This window comes from Gymnogyps californianus, chromosome 5 (genome assembly GCF_018139145.2).
Source record: "Gymnogyps californianus isolate 813 chromosome 5, ASM1813914v2, whole genome shotgun sequence".
NCBI classification, from domain to species: domain Eukaryota; kingdom Metazoa; phylum Chordata; class Aves; order Accipitriformes; family Cathartidae; genus Gymnogyps; species Gymnogyps californianus.
The window spans coordinates 52904922-52920741 of NC_059475.1; the positions used below are offsets into that span (position 1 = coordinate 52904922).

Genomic DNA, 15820 nt, shown 5'->3' on the forward strand with positions numbered 1-15820 from the left:
GATTACTATAACAACATTCCCTGCCAGAAACATTTTCATGATCAGTAGACAGTTCAAGAGCAAGCAAGGAAAAGTGTAAGAAGTGACCACCCCAAAAAGGGAAAACCCAAAAGTTTTAGTCTCGCTACTACAATGGTTTTAATTTTCAATTACATTAGGCTTCAAAGTATAAACTTTGGGGGGGAAAAAAAAAAATCCATTTTAGCTGCCTCTTGACACATTAAAATAGGGAAATAAAAAAGGAGTAGATCTTGTAATCCTCAGTGAAAGTAATGTAAAATTTTAAACTATTCTTCAGAGAGGAAAGAGCACAAACACAGCAAGGCCCACTGTGTAGCCAGAAGAGGACTGGGGGATCAGTGTTCTGTTCTTGACTCCAGCTGGCTTTTGGTGTGGCTTCTGCAACTGAAGTTTCTTCGTCTGTGCTTCTTCCACTTCTGCTGCCTAAAGAGCTTTTGCAAAAAGATTCAAGACCCTCAGAGAGGAGGTATCGTTCAATTTTAGCAGGTCTGAACTTTCTTCTCAAACAATAGATTATTTTGAATGGTCTTACAGCTTTATCTTTTTCTCATCTATATATCAGTTAGCTACCTGGTTTTTTTATTGCACTTAAAAGCAGTTGAGAATATTTTATTTTATATTAATACAGTTTGTCTTTGAACTGGTGAAGGACTGGGTTGGCTTTTTGTTGAGCTGAACAACTGAATTCTGCAACCTCAACATGTAACATAGGACAGTCATTTCACTATTTAAAGTTTAGTTGCAAAACAAAATTATTTGATCAAAAGCGTGTTTTGTGTTAAATCATTGCTGTTATATCATATAGTTGTATTATCTTAAGATGTGATTTTATGTCCAAGTTGCATAACATTTACCTGACATGGGCTCAAAAGAGAAAAGAAATATTACATACTGTGTAAGCTTTTCAAAAGTAAAAGCTCTACTGCACTGCACTATGAAGCTGATATTGAAATTGCCTTCCTTACTCTGATGTCTTTATTTACAAATATATTTAAAATACTGATCTTCTGAATTGCAACTTCGTACAAATTCAAAAAAGCCAGCATTTTTACACAGATACTTTCTTTAAATTTAGTTGCAGAATACCTGAAACCAGAGTGTTTAATGCAAGAGATCTTGCTATAGAACTGTATAACTTATCACTTTACCTAGAGACCTACTAATTTATTTTACTCTTCAGATTACGTGACAGAGGTCATCTCTGTTTTTTTATACAATAAAGGATTATCAGCGTATTTCAGAAACTTTAGTCTCCAGCACAGACAGACATCTTTCACTAGCACAAGTTCACCTTCTAAAATACTTTTATATAAAAGCTCATTTAAAAAGAACTAGCATTTCCAAATAACAAAACCTGTATGAACAGGTTGAAAGTTATGTCAAAGTAAGCCACCAGCTGGTTAAAAAGAAATAATCACCAGTCACACAAGAAATAAGGATTGTTTGTAAAAAGTCCACATTACAGCAGAGCTTGACCATAGAGTGACCAGTTAGTACATATTAAAGAAAATTAATCTTGTGTATACATCTAACATGGAAACAACTGCATGAAAGAGTATATTTATTTATGTATTTCACACAGGCAGGCCTCTTAATAGCTAATGAATGTTACACCAACTTCATATACTAATGAAGTAAGTACAGAAAGTCAGTAGGCCAAATTTTAAGAAAACCTCTGAACTCAATGGAAGCTGGATACCTTCAGCACCTTTGGAAAGCCAAAATACATACCATTCAGTAATACCACATGCCAAATATTTTAGAGCCAAAACCAGACCACTGGAATCCCAGCTTTAAGTCCTCTGCTCTAAGTGCATATTTCCCATGAATGGAGCTTTCTCCCAAGGACTGTATTGCAAAGTCACAGATGTGTCCTCATAACAAGATTTAAAAAACCAAACAGACAGACTTGCCAAAAACCTCAAATGTTCCCTGCAAAATTGTCAAAAAAGAGCAAGAGCAAGAACTTGTCAGCTTGAAACACTAATTTCCCAGTACAGATGAAACATATACTATGTAGTAGAACTTCAAATCACAATAATTTAAATCTTTATGAAATTTTAGGAATTAGCATTTTTTTTCCATATGAAGTTTATGTCTTTTGATGTGTTACAAGAGCAAAAAAAATACTCTATGAAAAAGTATGCAACTTTTAAAAGTCCTTAAGAACTTCATGACAGGTTGTTTCAGTTACCTGTTACATTTTTATAAGCATCTGCAAGGGACTGAAACTTGTGACTGAAGTTCTACTGTATCATGGAAAAAGCAGTAAGATTGTACAAGAAAAAAACCAAGCTTAAAATACAAAATTAGTTTTTGCTTCATAAAGCATTTAACACTGATTCACTGTACAAGTGAACACAGACACAATACAAATTTGTCGAGCATCTTCTACATGAAGTATACTAAAAAAAAAATACACTTCAAAACTACAATCTAAATCACCCAGAAATGGAGTTAAATGCTTTGACAGACAAGTAATGAAGCAAAATATACCATGAACAAAATGGTTGATCTCCACACTGCACTGCTTTTAGCAAAGTACATTTCCTGTATTTGTTAACAGTTTGTAACATTGGGGAGAAGAGGGTGACAGCTATTCTGGAACATGCTTTTCCTGCCTAGCCTAGAAAGCACACACTTTTCCCTGCTTTTCACTACGATGTGCCTTCATGTTAGCAGTTCCGCCCGTGCTGACTGAATGCCAGAGCAAAAGGGCATGTTAACTCAGAAAACAACGTCCCACAGTGTCTGTAAACGACTTTGAGATTCTGTTCCCTTCTGTTCTTGAGACAAGGAATTTTAAGGTACATTAACATGCACTCAGAGTTGACACGTTTTCAGTAATTTCAGATAAGACAAAGACAGCCCACAGACACTGCTAGCTATGTACCTGTGTTTATATGACTGCCTCCCATCAGAACATGCTCAAGTCAAACCCTGCTTTAAATTTCCTGCTTTAAATCTTCAAGAAAAAAAACCCTATTTTGACTCTTTAAGTAGCACTATACCAGTTAAAGACTGAGAACCAGGATTTGAAGGTACAATTCACTATTGAAAGTCTATACAGATTGATGCCCTTAGGGCTAATTTGCATTCTTGTGTCTACATATTTGCACCCTAAACCCCAACAATTTATGTTAGAACCTAATTAATTATTCTGATGCAAGATCAACTTTTATGCTCCTTTGAAAACTTCAGGCAACATTTCTGTTCAGAAAAATGAAAATATTTTAACTGCATCTGTGCAAAGGTGCTCACTCCTAAAGAGAGAAAGAGATCAATAACTGTAGATATGATACAAGGAAAGTGCAGGAAGAAAATTAAGGGGTAGTAAGGACAAACTTTCAATGCAGGATCAGAAGACCTGAATGTAAGCATGTAGGCCAGCAGTAGCAAACTTTTGGCACAAACATACTTGTCACCATCACCACCAAGAAGTCTCTTGGTTTCAAAAACATCGTTTGGCATCAGACAACACAGTGCTTTGGCATTAGTGGTCCAGATAAACCTCACATCCCAGATAAATACTTCTTATCTTTGTCTTTTTAAACACACACAAAAAAAGTAGAAAAGAATGAAAGAAACCGCTCAATGAGAAGTAGTCTATATTTGAAAGATGTTAGGATAAAAAACCAGACACCATTCCTTATAACAAAGGGAGTGAGATCTAATCACAATATACTCAAAACACGTTACAAAAGAGATGTTTTAAATTTAACCTCAGAAAGGTTGATAAGATTAATTTACTTTGTATTTACAGCATATTTTGATAATATCTTCTCCATTAGTGTGAGAACGGCTTTGTCAGGCATTTCCCTTATGCTTATCAATTAAAACCCCCAAATATTTAGTCTAACATTGCCTTTTATAGATTAAACATGGAATTAGAATAAATTTTTGCTTAGTGAGCTTAGACCAAACCTCACCTGCTCCACAACTTGGTGGCTAAATTGTCAGTACTTCTCCTATTTAAGAGAGAAATGTATATCCAGAGCCATGCCAGTGAACAAGCTAAGTTACATATACTAGCCTAAGTATTACCTAATTGCTGAGGCTTACTATATCTCATTTAAAAAATATTCATGTTTTAAAACATGAACAATGAGATCTAGATTGCTTGATCAAAGTGATGAAACAGAAATTGCTTTTGGAATTGAGCCCACTTCCCAAATGTGCGTTCTCTCTCGGCTCTTTCTTTCTCTATATATGTTCAGAAAAATAAATGCAATGTTTGTAAACTCAATTGTACATTGTAAGTTTTAAAGTTTGGGGTTTTCTCCTAAGAATTCAAATAGCAAAGAAAAGAAAGGTATTTGTTTTAAAGGGAAGGAGTAAGGGCAGGCAAAACTCTTGATATGCATGCCAATCAGAACAGTGGCATTTCAGTAACTTTGGTATGACTGACATGTTTACAAAAAAACATAACAATGATTTAAATCCATACACTCTAGCTAATAACTTTCAGCCAGTTAAGTGTAATTTACACAGTATTAAGACCAGAAATTATTTTCCATTGAATCAAGTTACTATATAAGCAAAAAGCAAGAAATGTGACAAATCAAGAGATTAACTCTTTAGCAGTAACAGAACAACATCCTAATACTGAGGCATGCCATTTACCATACTAAAGCAATTCCTTTATATAGCCCTACAAAGATGAGTTTAAAAAAAAAAAAAAATAAAAAGGACTGAAATTCTATGGCTTTCTGCAATAACTTTATTAAAGGTCTGACCAAATGGACAAGGCTAGGTCTTATGCACAACTGATGATGCTTCAGATGGTTGTGACTAATGTCTGTGTCTGTTCTCCCTCAGGTTTAAGGAGCAGGGGGGGAAGCATAATTCTATCCACAATTAGAAAAATGATGGATCTAATGCAATCCAAGTCACCTCAAGCAAACATCCTGGTAAGGTTTAGGTATCTATCTCCAAAAGGCAACACAGTTGCAACTTCAGACAGTTCTGTTTTCCCTCCCAGGTTTCCCTCTCTTCCTTTCATACTTATACTATGAATATTCTCACAATACTGTATAATTTCCACAAAACATTGATTATCACTGGGTATTACTTTCTGAATTACATGTAGAAAATCCTTTATTTCCTGCCAGAATCTAAACTACTCTTTCTTTAAGCACATTAAAAACCAAAACAAAACAAAAAAAACCCCAAACATGATACACTTCTCATTTTACCCGTTGTTAACTCATGCAGAAAGAAAAATCCTAGGTATCTCAAATTGACTACAGATCATCATGTTTGCTTGATGCTTGAAGGTTCTTGATTGATGTTAGGGCTTCTAAGTGAAACATCTTCAGTGTGCCATTACAGCTATACAAGCCTAAGTATTTGAAACCGCCCAATCAAGCAGCAATTCTTACATTCATGCATTCAAAATGAAAACACCTACTGCCTAGACTGCAGTTCCACTGGTAGCTAAGTCTACCTAATGGTTCACTACTGAAAGAGGAAGGTCTCATTCTCCCCATTCTCCTCTCTTGGTGTTTGTTCCCTTTTTCCACCATTCTTCCTTCTTCACATCTTCCTACTCTCACTTGCCTCGTCCTATCTCTTTTCTCACAGCCACACCAGCCATTATCACACCTTCCAGTGAATCAATTCATCTCACTAAAATGACAGAAAGCTGTAGTTTCTTTGCTGTTTGTAAATGAATGAAATGACTCCACAGAAAAGCCCCAAAAGTACCTGAACTAGCAAAAAGCAAACAAGAAAAACGCATGCCAGGAGTGTAGGTATGGGGAAGACGAGAGCAGGTAACTCCACTTTATAGTGTCAGGACGCTACACATTTTGTTTACTACTTCTCTTGACACCATCACCTCAGCTCCTTCTCAGAATGTTCTTTCATGTAAGTGTATATATACAACACACTATATACACATATATATGTGCATGTGTGTACACCAAGTACCAGATTCAACTATTAAGGCACAAAGACCGGATTCACAAAAGGACTTCTCCAGTTACTGGAGACAGAGTGCATTAGAAGTCTTACCCTTTACCTCCTATTATTTTGCAAGTTTCTCCTTTCAAGCAGAGATCTAGTCAGAGGAAGAAATGGGGGTAGATTAAGAAAGTGCCAAAGAAAATCATAAACAAAAAAAAAGCCCATTCTTGAATTCACAAGAAGCATGTGCTAAATATGCCACAAAGTTTTACTAAGGAAATAAGTTAACAGAGGGAATACAGTAAATAGAATTTACTCTGGAAATATTTAATATTGTATTACACATCAGTCAATTTGTATGGTCATAAACTTTATAGAGTTATTTTATCTATATTTAAAAGAAAATATAAAAACTCCTACAGAACTAGAAGGAAGAGTGTGCAGCACCAACAGTGATTTTGTTTAGAATACCAAACTGAAGACCTAGAAGGCCACTCAGTTTCATATCAAACATGACAAAAGCATGGAGAACTTCAGCAGAGTGACCAACATGGGCATGGTTTTACAACCTGTCTTAAAGATTCAAAGTCAGAAATCAGCAGCAGAAACCATAAAGGAAGTATACTCCAATAAGATTTTAAGCAGCAACAAAACAGCTGGGATGCATCAACAAAAGTGTAACATTTGATAGAACCCAAAGAGCTAATCGGAAGTGACAGATCAAATATTTAATCAAAGGCAGTGCTGAGCAACAACAAACAAGGCCAAACCCCGAGCACTGCGTGTGGTTCAGCCCTTCCAGTGGTGACACCGAAGAAGAGAAAGGGTGAGAGGAACAGAGAGACACCCTTGCAATGAAAGCAAACTAGGGGCAACACCTATGAAGAATTAAGCTGAGTTGTGAAGTGGGGATTCACGGACACTGTATGTCTGTCCAACATGAAAGCCAAAGAATAATATATTGGACAGCAGTGTGAAAACAGCAATACGTTAAATGTGAAAAATTATGGTGAAAATTAACTAGGGGAGGGAGAAGAAAAAAAGAAAAGAAAAAAAACCAAAACAGAATAAGAGGTTATCAAACCTCTGTTGATTTTCTAACTCTCTTGGTAACCCCTGGAGATGTTTAATTTTGAAGCTACTGCTTCTGGTTAGCTAGAGATGTTAAAATTGGAAGAACACGCACAGTTTTCCACTACTTTAAGTTGTTTATGTGCCATTTATTCATCAGTATAGTTAATAAGAGTTTTGTCCTTTTATTGCCAACTCTTATTTGCTATCAGGCTGTTATACTAAAACAAAGTAGAATGGAGGACGATTTCCTTTCCTCTTTTGCACACAATGGCAATTCTGAAAATGCTTACTAAGCTGTCTTTTATTTTTATACTCTTCAAATTAATCATGAACCAGTGTTCAATGTAATTGAATACATTAACTTGGGGAAAGGCAGGGAAAGAGAGCCAAAGCTCTACAAATTCATACTATATACAACACAAAAAATGTGAGTTGTATCTACAAACAGGGACAACACTTTCTGGAAAGAAAAGCCTGTGTAAATACTTCAAAACATTCAAGCAGAATATTTGTTAGTGAGCACCTTTCTTTACACTCCTCCTCTGTTCATTCATTGCGGGTAAGAATTCATGCAGCATTCCTCAGCATGAGGCTTACAGTAACACTTCTTTCAGGAAGGAGAACATAAGACCACCTCTATAAAACATCCTGCCAATAGTCTTATAAAAATATCACAGTGAAGTAAATGAGATTACTTCACTGCTGAGTTGCTTGCTAGACATGCATCTGTTTGAATGTAATCTCTGAGGAGCTACTTGTTTCCAAAGAAACTGTTTTAAAACACCCACGCTGCAGTAAGGTGGGGATTTGGTAAACAGAAAGGCACTGAAACTTTGTCAAAATTATTTATACATACACACTATGCTTATGCACAGGAGAGATAGAAAATGCACAAGGGCACTACCATACACCCAGAGAAGAAAGTGTTACTTTCACCTTCTCATGCTTCAAATATAGTGTATCAAATAGGACTTCAGAAAAAAGTCATTTGGGAGAGTGGGCCAGCATTGTAAGGAGAATTTGGGAGGCAGAAAAGGTCAGATCTAAGAGGTGTACCAAACCCAAACAAAACTATTTCACTACAAACACCAAAATGTCTACATGTCAACAACAAGAACAACAAAATTACAAAGCACTCCTCAGTAAACCTGCTGTATAACACATTATCCTGGCAGTTATGTATTTTAAAAGGAAAGGATGTGGAAATTGGGAGGTAGGAAGGGGAATTTTCCAGTATTCATATGAAAACATAAAAGTAAAGCTTGCCTGCCTTTCAAGCTTCAACTATGGCTAGCATTTCTGTAACACGTATTATGTCTCCAAGGTATTCACAGCAGTGAATACTCACCTTGGTCAGTCTAATACGGCTTTTTATCTTAAAAAATTAGAAACAACTTTGTAAATTGTTTGGCCAATGACAAGGAAATAATTTGAGTAATGGATACTTTGAAAGAATTGATGAGTTTTCAAATGCCTTTAATCCCAATAACAAATGGAAACAGACACACACAGCCTCAAACACCTGCACAGTATTCAGCTTTTCTTAGCACTGTACCAGTCTTCTGTTCAATGATTTTTGAATATATAAACATGCTGGTACAATTTGATTGCTACAGCACTGCCTACAGCTTAAGAGGATAGTGTTGAAGAGTCAAATAAAGTAATTCTGTAATTCTTTGCAAAAATAGCTTATGAATAGTTATTACTATTTAAAATAAAGGTGAATCGTCCTTTAGTACAAGGTTTTTGTGGTTTTTTTAAAGGTCTGTACATAATTAGTTTCCTAGTTCTTCCAAAAGCCAGTTCCCTTTATCACTACCATGACCGAAATACATGCACTCTTTCCTTGGCAAACTTACCTTCATGCTTAGCAAATCACTTTCTACTGCTATCATAAAGAAATCTAGCACAAATTAGTTCTCCTACCTGCTAATTTCCTCCTTTTGAGGTTAACAGGATCAATTAACATTTTTGCAGTTAAAACTGGCAGCTTCCATCACTTTTAATCAGTTCAAAAACATGATTTCAGTATAAAAAAAGAACCAATGTAATTAGCAACCAGTAATTCAAAATACTGAAAAGCTCCATGTTAAACTACTACTAAAGCTTTAACAGAAATAGCCAAATGCTACATTCATAGAACAAAATCCTTCTCTTCGTGAAAATAACTATCATCCAGGTACAACAACTAACTGTCCTTTAGAGAAAAATCAGTATTAACAGAAAGAAACGCAAAAGACTTAATTAGTTGTAGGTTACTGCAGCTCACATTCAGGTGATATATCTCATGAATATTGTTCACAAAACACCTGAGCCCCCAACTTCATCAGAATTTGAACCTCCATCTTTGGCAACATGCAGAACAACTGGCCAAGGCCCTGAGCAAACTGCTCTACACCAGCCATGTTTTGAGCAGGGGTTTGGCCCACATGGCCCCTCAGTCCCTTTCAAACTGTGTGATCCTGTGAATCCATATCTTACAAGTTGCAAGGGAAGGGACAAAAAGAAGAAAAAAAAAAAAAAGAAAAACTTCTGGCATAGCCATGCCATGTGATACCCGGCATGAGAAGCAGTGTTCTTCAGAACAATATCAAAACCAGAGAAGGAAATAAAAACAAGATCATTAAATACAGCAGTAAAGCAAGCATTTTGGGGGGAGCAGGGGAAGTGCACTAAATATTCTGTTCCCAATTTAAGGATCCAATACCATTCTATTTGCTGCCCATCACAACACAACATAAAACCGAAACCTTGAATATGATGCTTGCAAACACGAGCAACAGCCACAGTCAGCAAGACTTGTAGTACATGGGCTAAAAAACGCTAAGTATCTTCTTGGAGAAAGTGAGCTAGAGTCAGAATTCCAACTGCAAATTATTAAAATTATCAAAATTCAACATCAACTCAGATACTAACTTTACTCTTTCAGTGTGCTTTGTATAATTAATTATTACAAAAGTTGAGATGATTTTGAATAAAAGTGATTCCTTCATGTTTATATCCACCTTAGTCTTCCATGTAAAACTGCCAGATTTTCTATCTATAACTTCACAATGGAATCCTATTTTAAACTCTTGAAGTTAAGACACAATTCTGAGCAATAAACACACAACAAGGATTGAAAGAGAAAGCATTCTTGATGGATGATTTTATCTGAATATCTGAGGGAATAATAATTTCCTCTTGCATTCAAATATATGCTGTTTTTTCAATGAAAACTAACAGAGTAAGAACAGTATCTTAAATAAGGATGAGGAAAGCATCTGATATGACAGATATTAAAGTATCCTTTGAAAACTCATTTTTGTTAGCAGTCACAAAACAGTGATTTTTGTCTCTATCTTGAATACATTCTGCCTTAGTTTCCTAACCACACAAACATGAAAGCAGTTATCTCCACAACAAAGTTGTTTTGAAAACTGCAACAGAAGTAATTTTGTTTCCTTTCCAATACAGCAGTGATATCTCAGATACAAAGAATGCGATACTTCGTAGGATTTCAATGTTTTTGAATTTCATCTTTCTATTCTTTACTTAATGACCAATTTGTTTTGAGACTGATGTAGGATATGCAACAAGATCTCAACAGATTCAGAGAGTGATGGGTAGCTAGCACTGTATTCTAATACAGTGGTCAGCTGGTCATACAGTGTCTTGATGTGCATTTATGTCAAGCATTTACATAAATCCTTGTCTTATGGATTTCATCACTGTAAAATCTCCAGCTGTTAGCACTGTATAGGTATGTATGTGCAACAGAAGTACTTATGAATTGGCTTCCATTCACTCTCCCTCATTTACTAATGAGAGCTATATTCCTATGCTACTCCTATTTATGCTATGCGGGAAAAAGAAAAATAGATAAAAGAAACAACTTCTACATAGACAAGTCCTACACGTGAGTAACTCTAAGGAGTTGTGGGGGTTTTTTTGTTGTGCTTCTCAAACATTTTGTAAGCCAATAAAAATCAATTATACACAGAAAAACTGGTTGAGTTTTTTTGTTTTGGTTTGGTTTTTAGGGGGTTAATTTTCTATGGAGAAAAAGCCAGTCTCTGAGAAACAACTTCATGGAGAAGACTGGGAAGGTCTTGCTTCACTGCAGCTGTGCCAGCACAGGTAATGGCACCATGAGGAGTACAGATCTGGTCCAAGTTCCTCAGGCTTTGATTCAGCATGACGGAGATTAGACCAAATTGCAGTCTGGATCCTGGACTCTGACAGAGCAATATACTTGGAGAGGGTGTGAAATATAGGAGAAGCCACAAAAAAGAGCTCTGAAAGCTAGCTAAGTCTGGTTTTCACATGACGGACACCTGATTTTAGACTTCAACCAGAAAGCTCTTTTGCTTTAAAAGCATACACTTCCAGTATATTTCTGAACACTACTACCTCAAAAATAAAAACCATTTACAAATTAAGTTTCTCTTGTTTATCTCATAACATGAGTACAAAGCAAATACTAGGATAGAAGAATTACTGGTACATAAACTGCTGTCCTTTTTCTCTCAGGGGCATTTTACTTGAAAATAGCTATGTTAAAGTACTAATGTCAAAGCTCCTGTGCTCATAGCTTTTCTTGGGACAACATCAGGACTTTGAACTCCTTCAATCTGAAATTACAAAGCAACTAGTAGACTAAATAGAAGTTGCATAATCAGCCTGAAAGACATTTAAAGTTACATATTTCAGAATGTTTTTTAAAAAGCACATAAACCCTACTTTAAGTTTTAGAACAGCTTCCTCAACTTCTTTGCTACTCATTTCCAAGCTGAAATGTTCCTCTGCTCCCAAGTGAAAAATGGGTATGTAGTTTGATTCTTTACTAAAATTCTGTACACTTCGGAAGAAAACATTAATTTCAGATTTGTGTCTTAATAGAGCACTAAAATAACATTCTTCCATTCAGACTATTGCCACTTTTTTTTTTTTTTTTAGGTAATTGCTTTTCCATGTATTTTCAAAATGCTAGCACTTAGCAGTTATACTAAATTAGGTTTTAAACACTTTCTAGTTTTTCATACAAGATAATGCATACCTGAAAGACAGTCACTTAATCCTCTACAAAAACTTGATTTCTTGGCTTAAAAGAAAATCTCTGTACAGTTAGTGAACAAGGGGGAAATTTAAAGTGGATCTACCAGCTTTCTAGGTAGGCAGCAATACTCTCTGCATTACTGCTAAAATTATGCTCTTCCAGCTAGTATAAAAGTTATCTTATTTTCTTTTCTAGTTTGTAACTGACACACATGCACAAAAATGATGCTTCCACTTCTAGTGGAAGAAGTGTAATTAAAAGCAGTGATTAGCCAACTGACCCCTATATAGGCAACAACAACAAAAACCCACTCCATAGCAAAAGGACTTCAGACAAATTCAATTCTCCAGCAGATTTTGAGATATATTTATTATTACTTATTGGAGTGTAACTGAAGTCTAAAAAACCCAGCAAAAAATCCATAAATATCTACTCAGATCTTTAAGCATGCTCTAATGCATAAATTACTACAGCCACTCTGCTGGTAACAGGATAACATTTGAACTGACTCAAACCAATGCCAGGTTATAGCTTGGTGAAAGGAACTTTTATTTCAGATTCAGCTCTTCTGACCGTCAGCCTCACATCATGAACATAAACAAGTAAGAGATTCCACTGCATTGCAATATGAATAGCAGATTTAGTCTGCCTGTAAAAACAGACAGGCACACTTTTCTTCTCCTCCTTCTCCTCCATCACTCACAAGCAGTTAAATTCTGGTGATTTCCTGCCTCCCCCATAGGATTGAACCCCTTTTAACACCTACAGCTTCAATTGCAAAAAAAGTTTATTTAAAAGAAATGTTTCTGTTTCTAAACTGCCTATATTAAAAGATACGTACATTTCCTCTCCTTGAAAATGTTCATATAATCTTTACAATTTTAGACTAAATTCAAACTTGAAGTATGTTGCAAAGCTTAATGGAAAGATCTTGAATCTAATTTCTATAAACCTAACATCAGGAGAGATCACAAATTTAAAAACCAAGCAAAGCATCCTTAAATGTATTAAAAAGCATGCTATAAATTTGTCCCTATTAGAAAAGTATATATTTAAAGTTCTGTCCAGTTCTGGTAAACCCAAGTTAAAAACTAAAAACAAACAAAAAAAAAACCTAAAAAAAAGAGACCCATAAAAGCAGCAACATAACTAGCAGCCTGGAACAACGACCATATTAGGAAATCTTGAAAGAATTGGGATTGGCTCTAAATTAAGAAAGGAAACTAAAGGATATAATGGCAGGAATATGTAAAATAATGACTGGCACAGAGCTATTTTTCCTAACACCTCGCTTCCTCTCATATCACAAAAAACAATAGCACTAGCCAATGAAATTGGAAGAAGAAATTTAAAATTAAATATATAATGTGTAATTAGCTTATAAACTGCAAGTGACCATTGTACTAAAGACTGCAAAAAAGATGATATGTTTATGTAGGAGTTAACAAGAACACCAACAGCTTCACTGTGAAGGATTAAAGTGTACATGGAATACAATCAACCTTTCAAAGTTCACACCAGACCAACTGATATGGTCTAGGAAAAACACTCCTATGGGCTGGATGCTCCTTAATAACCCACTGCACGACTTTTTTGAGCGGTTGTTCTTTGTTTTCTTAATTAATCTCCTATGTCTATTACTGATTGCTTTTATGCACAACTTGTCAGATTACATGGACCATTTCCATTCCTGGCCTTCAATCAAAATTCTTCAAAACGTGGAATTTTTAGCTTATTCTTAACCATGATTGCCACTGGGATTCTTTCAACAAGTATATTTTATTTATCTTTTGTGCAGGCATGAAAACAGAAATTTTATTTTTAGCTCTGGTAAATGAAAAAAATTAACTTTCAGAACATTCCATTCCTCCTGCAATCAAATGATGAAAACAGAACTAAAATGTAACTCTCAGGTCATGTGTTATTGCAGCACTACTTCATTACTTTAAGAATGAGATTTCAAAAGCTTAGTGATCATTTCCATGCTGAAATCCCTGAACAGTTTGAAAACTTGGATAGCCTTTTGTCACCCTACCATTAGTACATTAAAATCTCGAACTCTTTACAGACACTGCACGATTTCCCTTCATCTCCTGTTTATGTATTTGAAAGAATAAGAAACATCTTTTGTGCAAAGCAGTAGTCCTATCAAGAGTTCCGATATTTCAATCAAACCACATTTTCCTAGTAAAATAAGAAGCCCTGCAAACAAATTTTTAAACTATGTGATTGCAACAACAAATGTCAGAAATGTACTTAAAAACCATTTGTGCCAAGTTTTGAAGCTCTTGAAAATGGAGAGTTGTATTCCTTTTTTCATTTTCCGTGATATCTGAATTTATTTTTAGGCTTTTAAGGGAAGCCTTATTTAAAATAAATTATAAAGGATCTCCCATGCAGAATCTAAAAGGATCTATAGAGCAGGTACAATGGAGACTGTGTACTTGTATACATACTGTTGATCTTCATACACATTTATCCTGCAGCATAATGTTAAAATAAGTGATAACTGAAGAGATTTGGAAAAAAATTACAAAATCAAAATTATAAAAATCAAGAGTTTCAATACGTTCTCAATCACTTTCTAACAGTGTCTAGTAATAAAGTAAAAGAAATTTCAAATAGTTTAAGGTATTTTAAGTTCTTACATTTAGTAAGTAAAAATATAAAATGCTTTCTGTTTAATATACTTTGATTAAATGATTTTACAATATGTAAATAAATACAATATGGGCAGCCTTACTATTTCAATCAAAATGTTACTACTTTATTAATAAGAGGCCTCATGATTACACAATCCACAATTGCTAAAAATGAGGATGCCCAGTTAGACCACAAATACAAAACCTAAACAAAAAAGCAAACACAAAAAAAGGAGAATCAAATCTTACCCATTCTTGAAATATAAAACATGTGCTCTTTGAAGTCCTGTTTCCAGGAAAAAACCAAGTTCTTGTTCATGTGCAGTGGGCCCTGGCTTAGGACTTCTGTTTTGTATATTGGCATTAATTATCTAAGAGAACAAAAGAAAACGGAAAAAAATATATTTAGAAAAAAAAATTAAAATCAAGTTTTGTGGAGTTTTACACAGAAGCTAATACTTAATGTTGAAATCTTTTTCATTTGTAGGTGGTGACTAGTAGAAAGAATATTTCTATCCTTACCTCCATTCCCACCTAAATATAAATCTTTTTGCTCTTGGCTATACCCTTAAAGGCAATTTCTTCACCAAGCAGAAATGCTGCTAAGAAAAATTTTATAACGGTTTTTCAGAAATTTTTGTGAAGAATGGTATACAAAAGAGAAGTATATGAAAAAGCGTATTTGCAACCTTATTCAGTAGCAGAAGGTGATGGTATTTAAAATTTAAAATCCTGTTAGGTTAGGAAAGACTGCTGCAGAAAGCAGTAAGAAGATTAAAAGCGATCTCCAGAGTGATTTCCAAAAAACAATTTAGAAATAACTTAATTTGTATTACAGCAACATTAAAAATGCTCTCTCAAAATGGAGAGCTATCAGCTTTCATTTGCCTTCATATTCACTGCACATAATCTACCAGCCACTAAAAGACAATAACAAAACAAAACAAAAAACCCACAGCAAAAAACCCTCAGAAAAAAAAAAATGTGTATGCATTTAAAAACCAGTGTGAATTACTTTTCTTTCCCTATCACATCAAAGTTTTCTCTCCCCTTCCTTTTGCTTGTGTGACCCTAACTGTATCTAATAACCCCTTCAAAGACAACTGTCAAATGACAGGCCTGAGGCTTGTAAGCAATA

At 35.0% G+C, this 15820-nt stretch overlaps 1 protein-coding gene across 4 annotated transcripts in view; it reads right to left on the reverse strand.

Annotated features, from left to right (window-relative positions):
• Positions 1–15820, reverse strand: part of TTC7B (tetratricopeptide repeat domain 7B) — a 152596-nt gene that overhangs the window by 98276 nt on the left and 38500 nt on the right. For 2 of the 4 annotated variants that reach the window (XM_050897119.1, XM_050897118.1), the window contains exons 5-6: positions 14932–15053; positions 14497–14520 (exon numbers count right to left, since the gene is read on the reverse strand). In XM_050897119.1, the coding sequence (XP_050753076.1) occupies positions 14497–14520; positions 14932–15053 (146 nt within the window). The remainder of the gene's footprint in view (positions 1–14496; positions 14521–14931; positions 15054–15820) is intronic. The other 2 variants (XM_050897117.1, XM_050897116.1) reach the window with 1 other exon arrangement.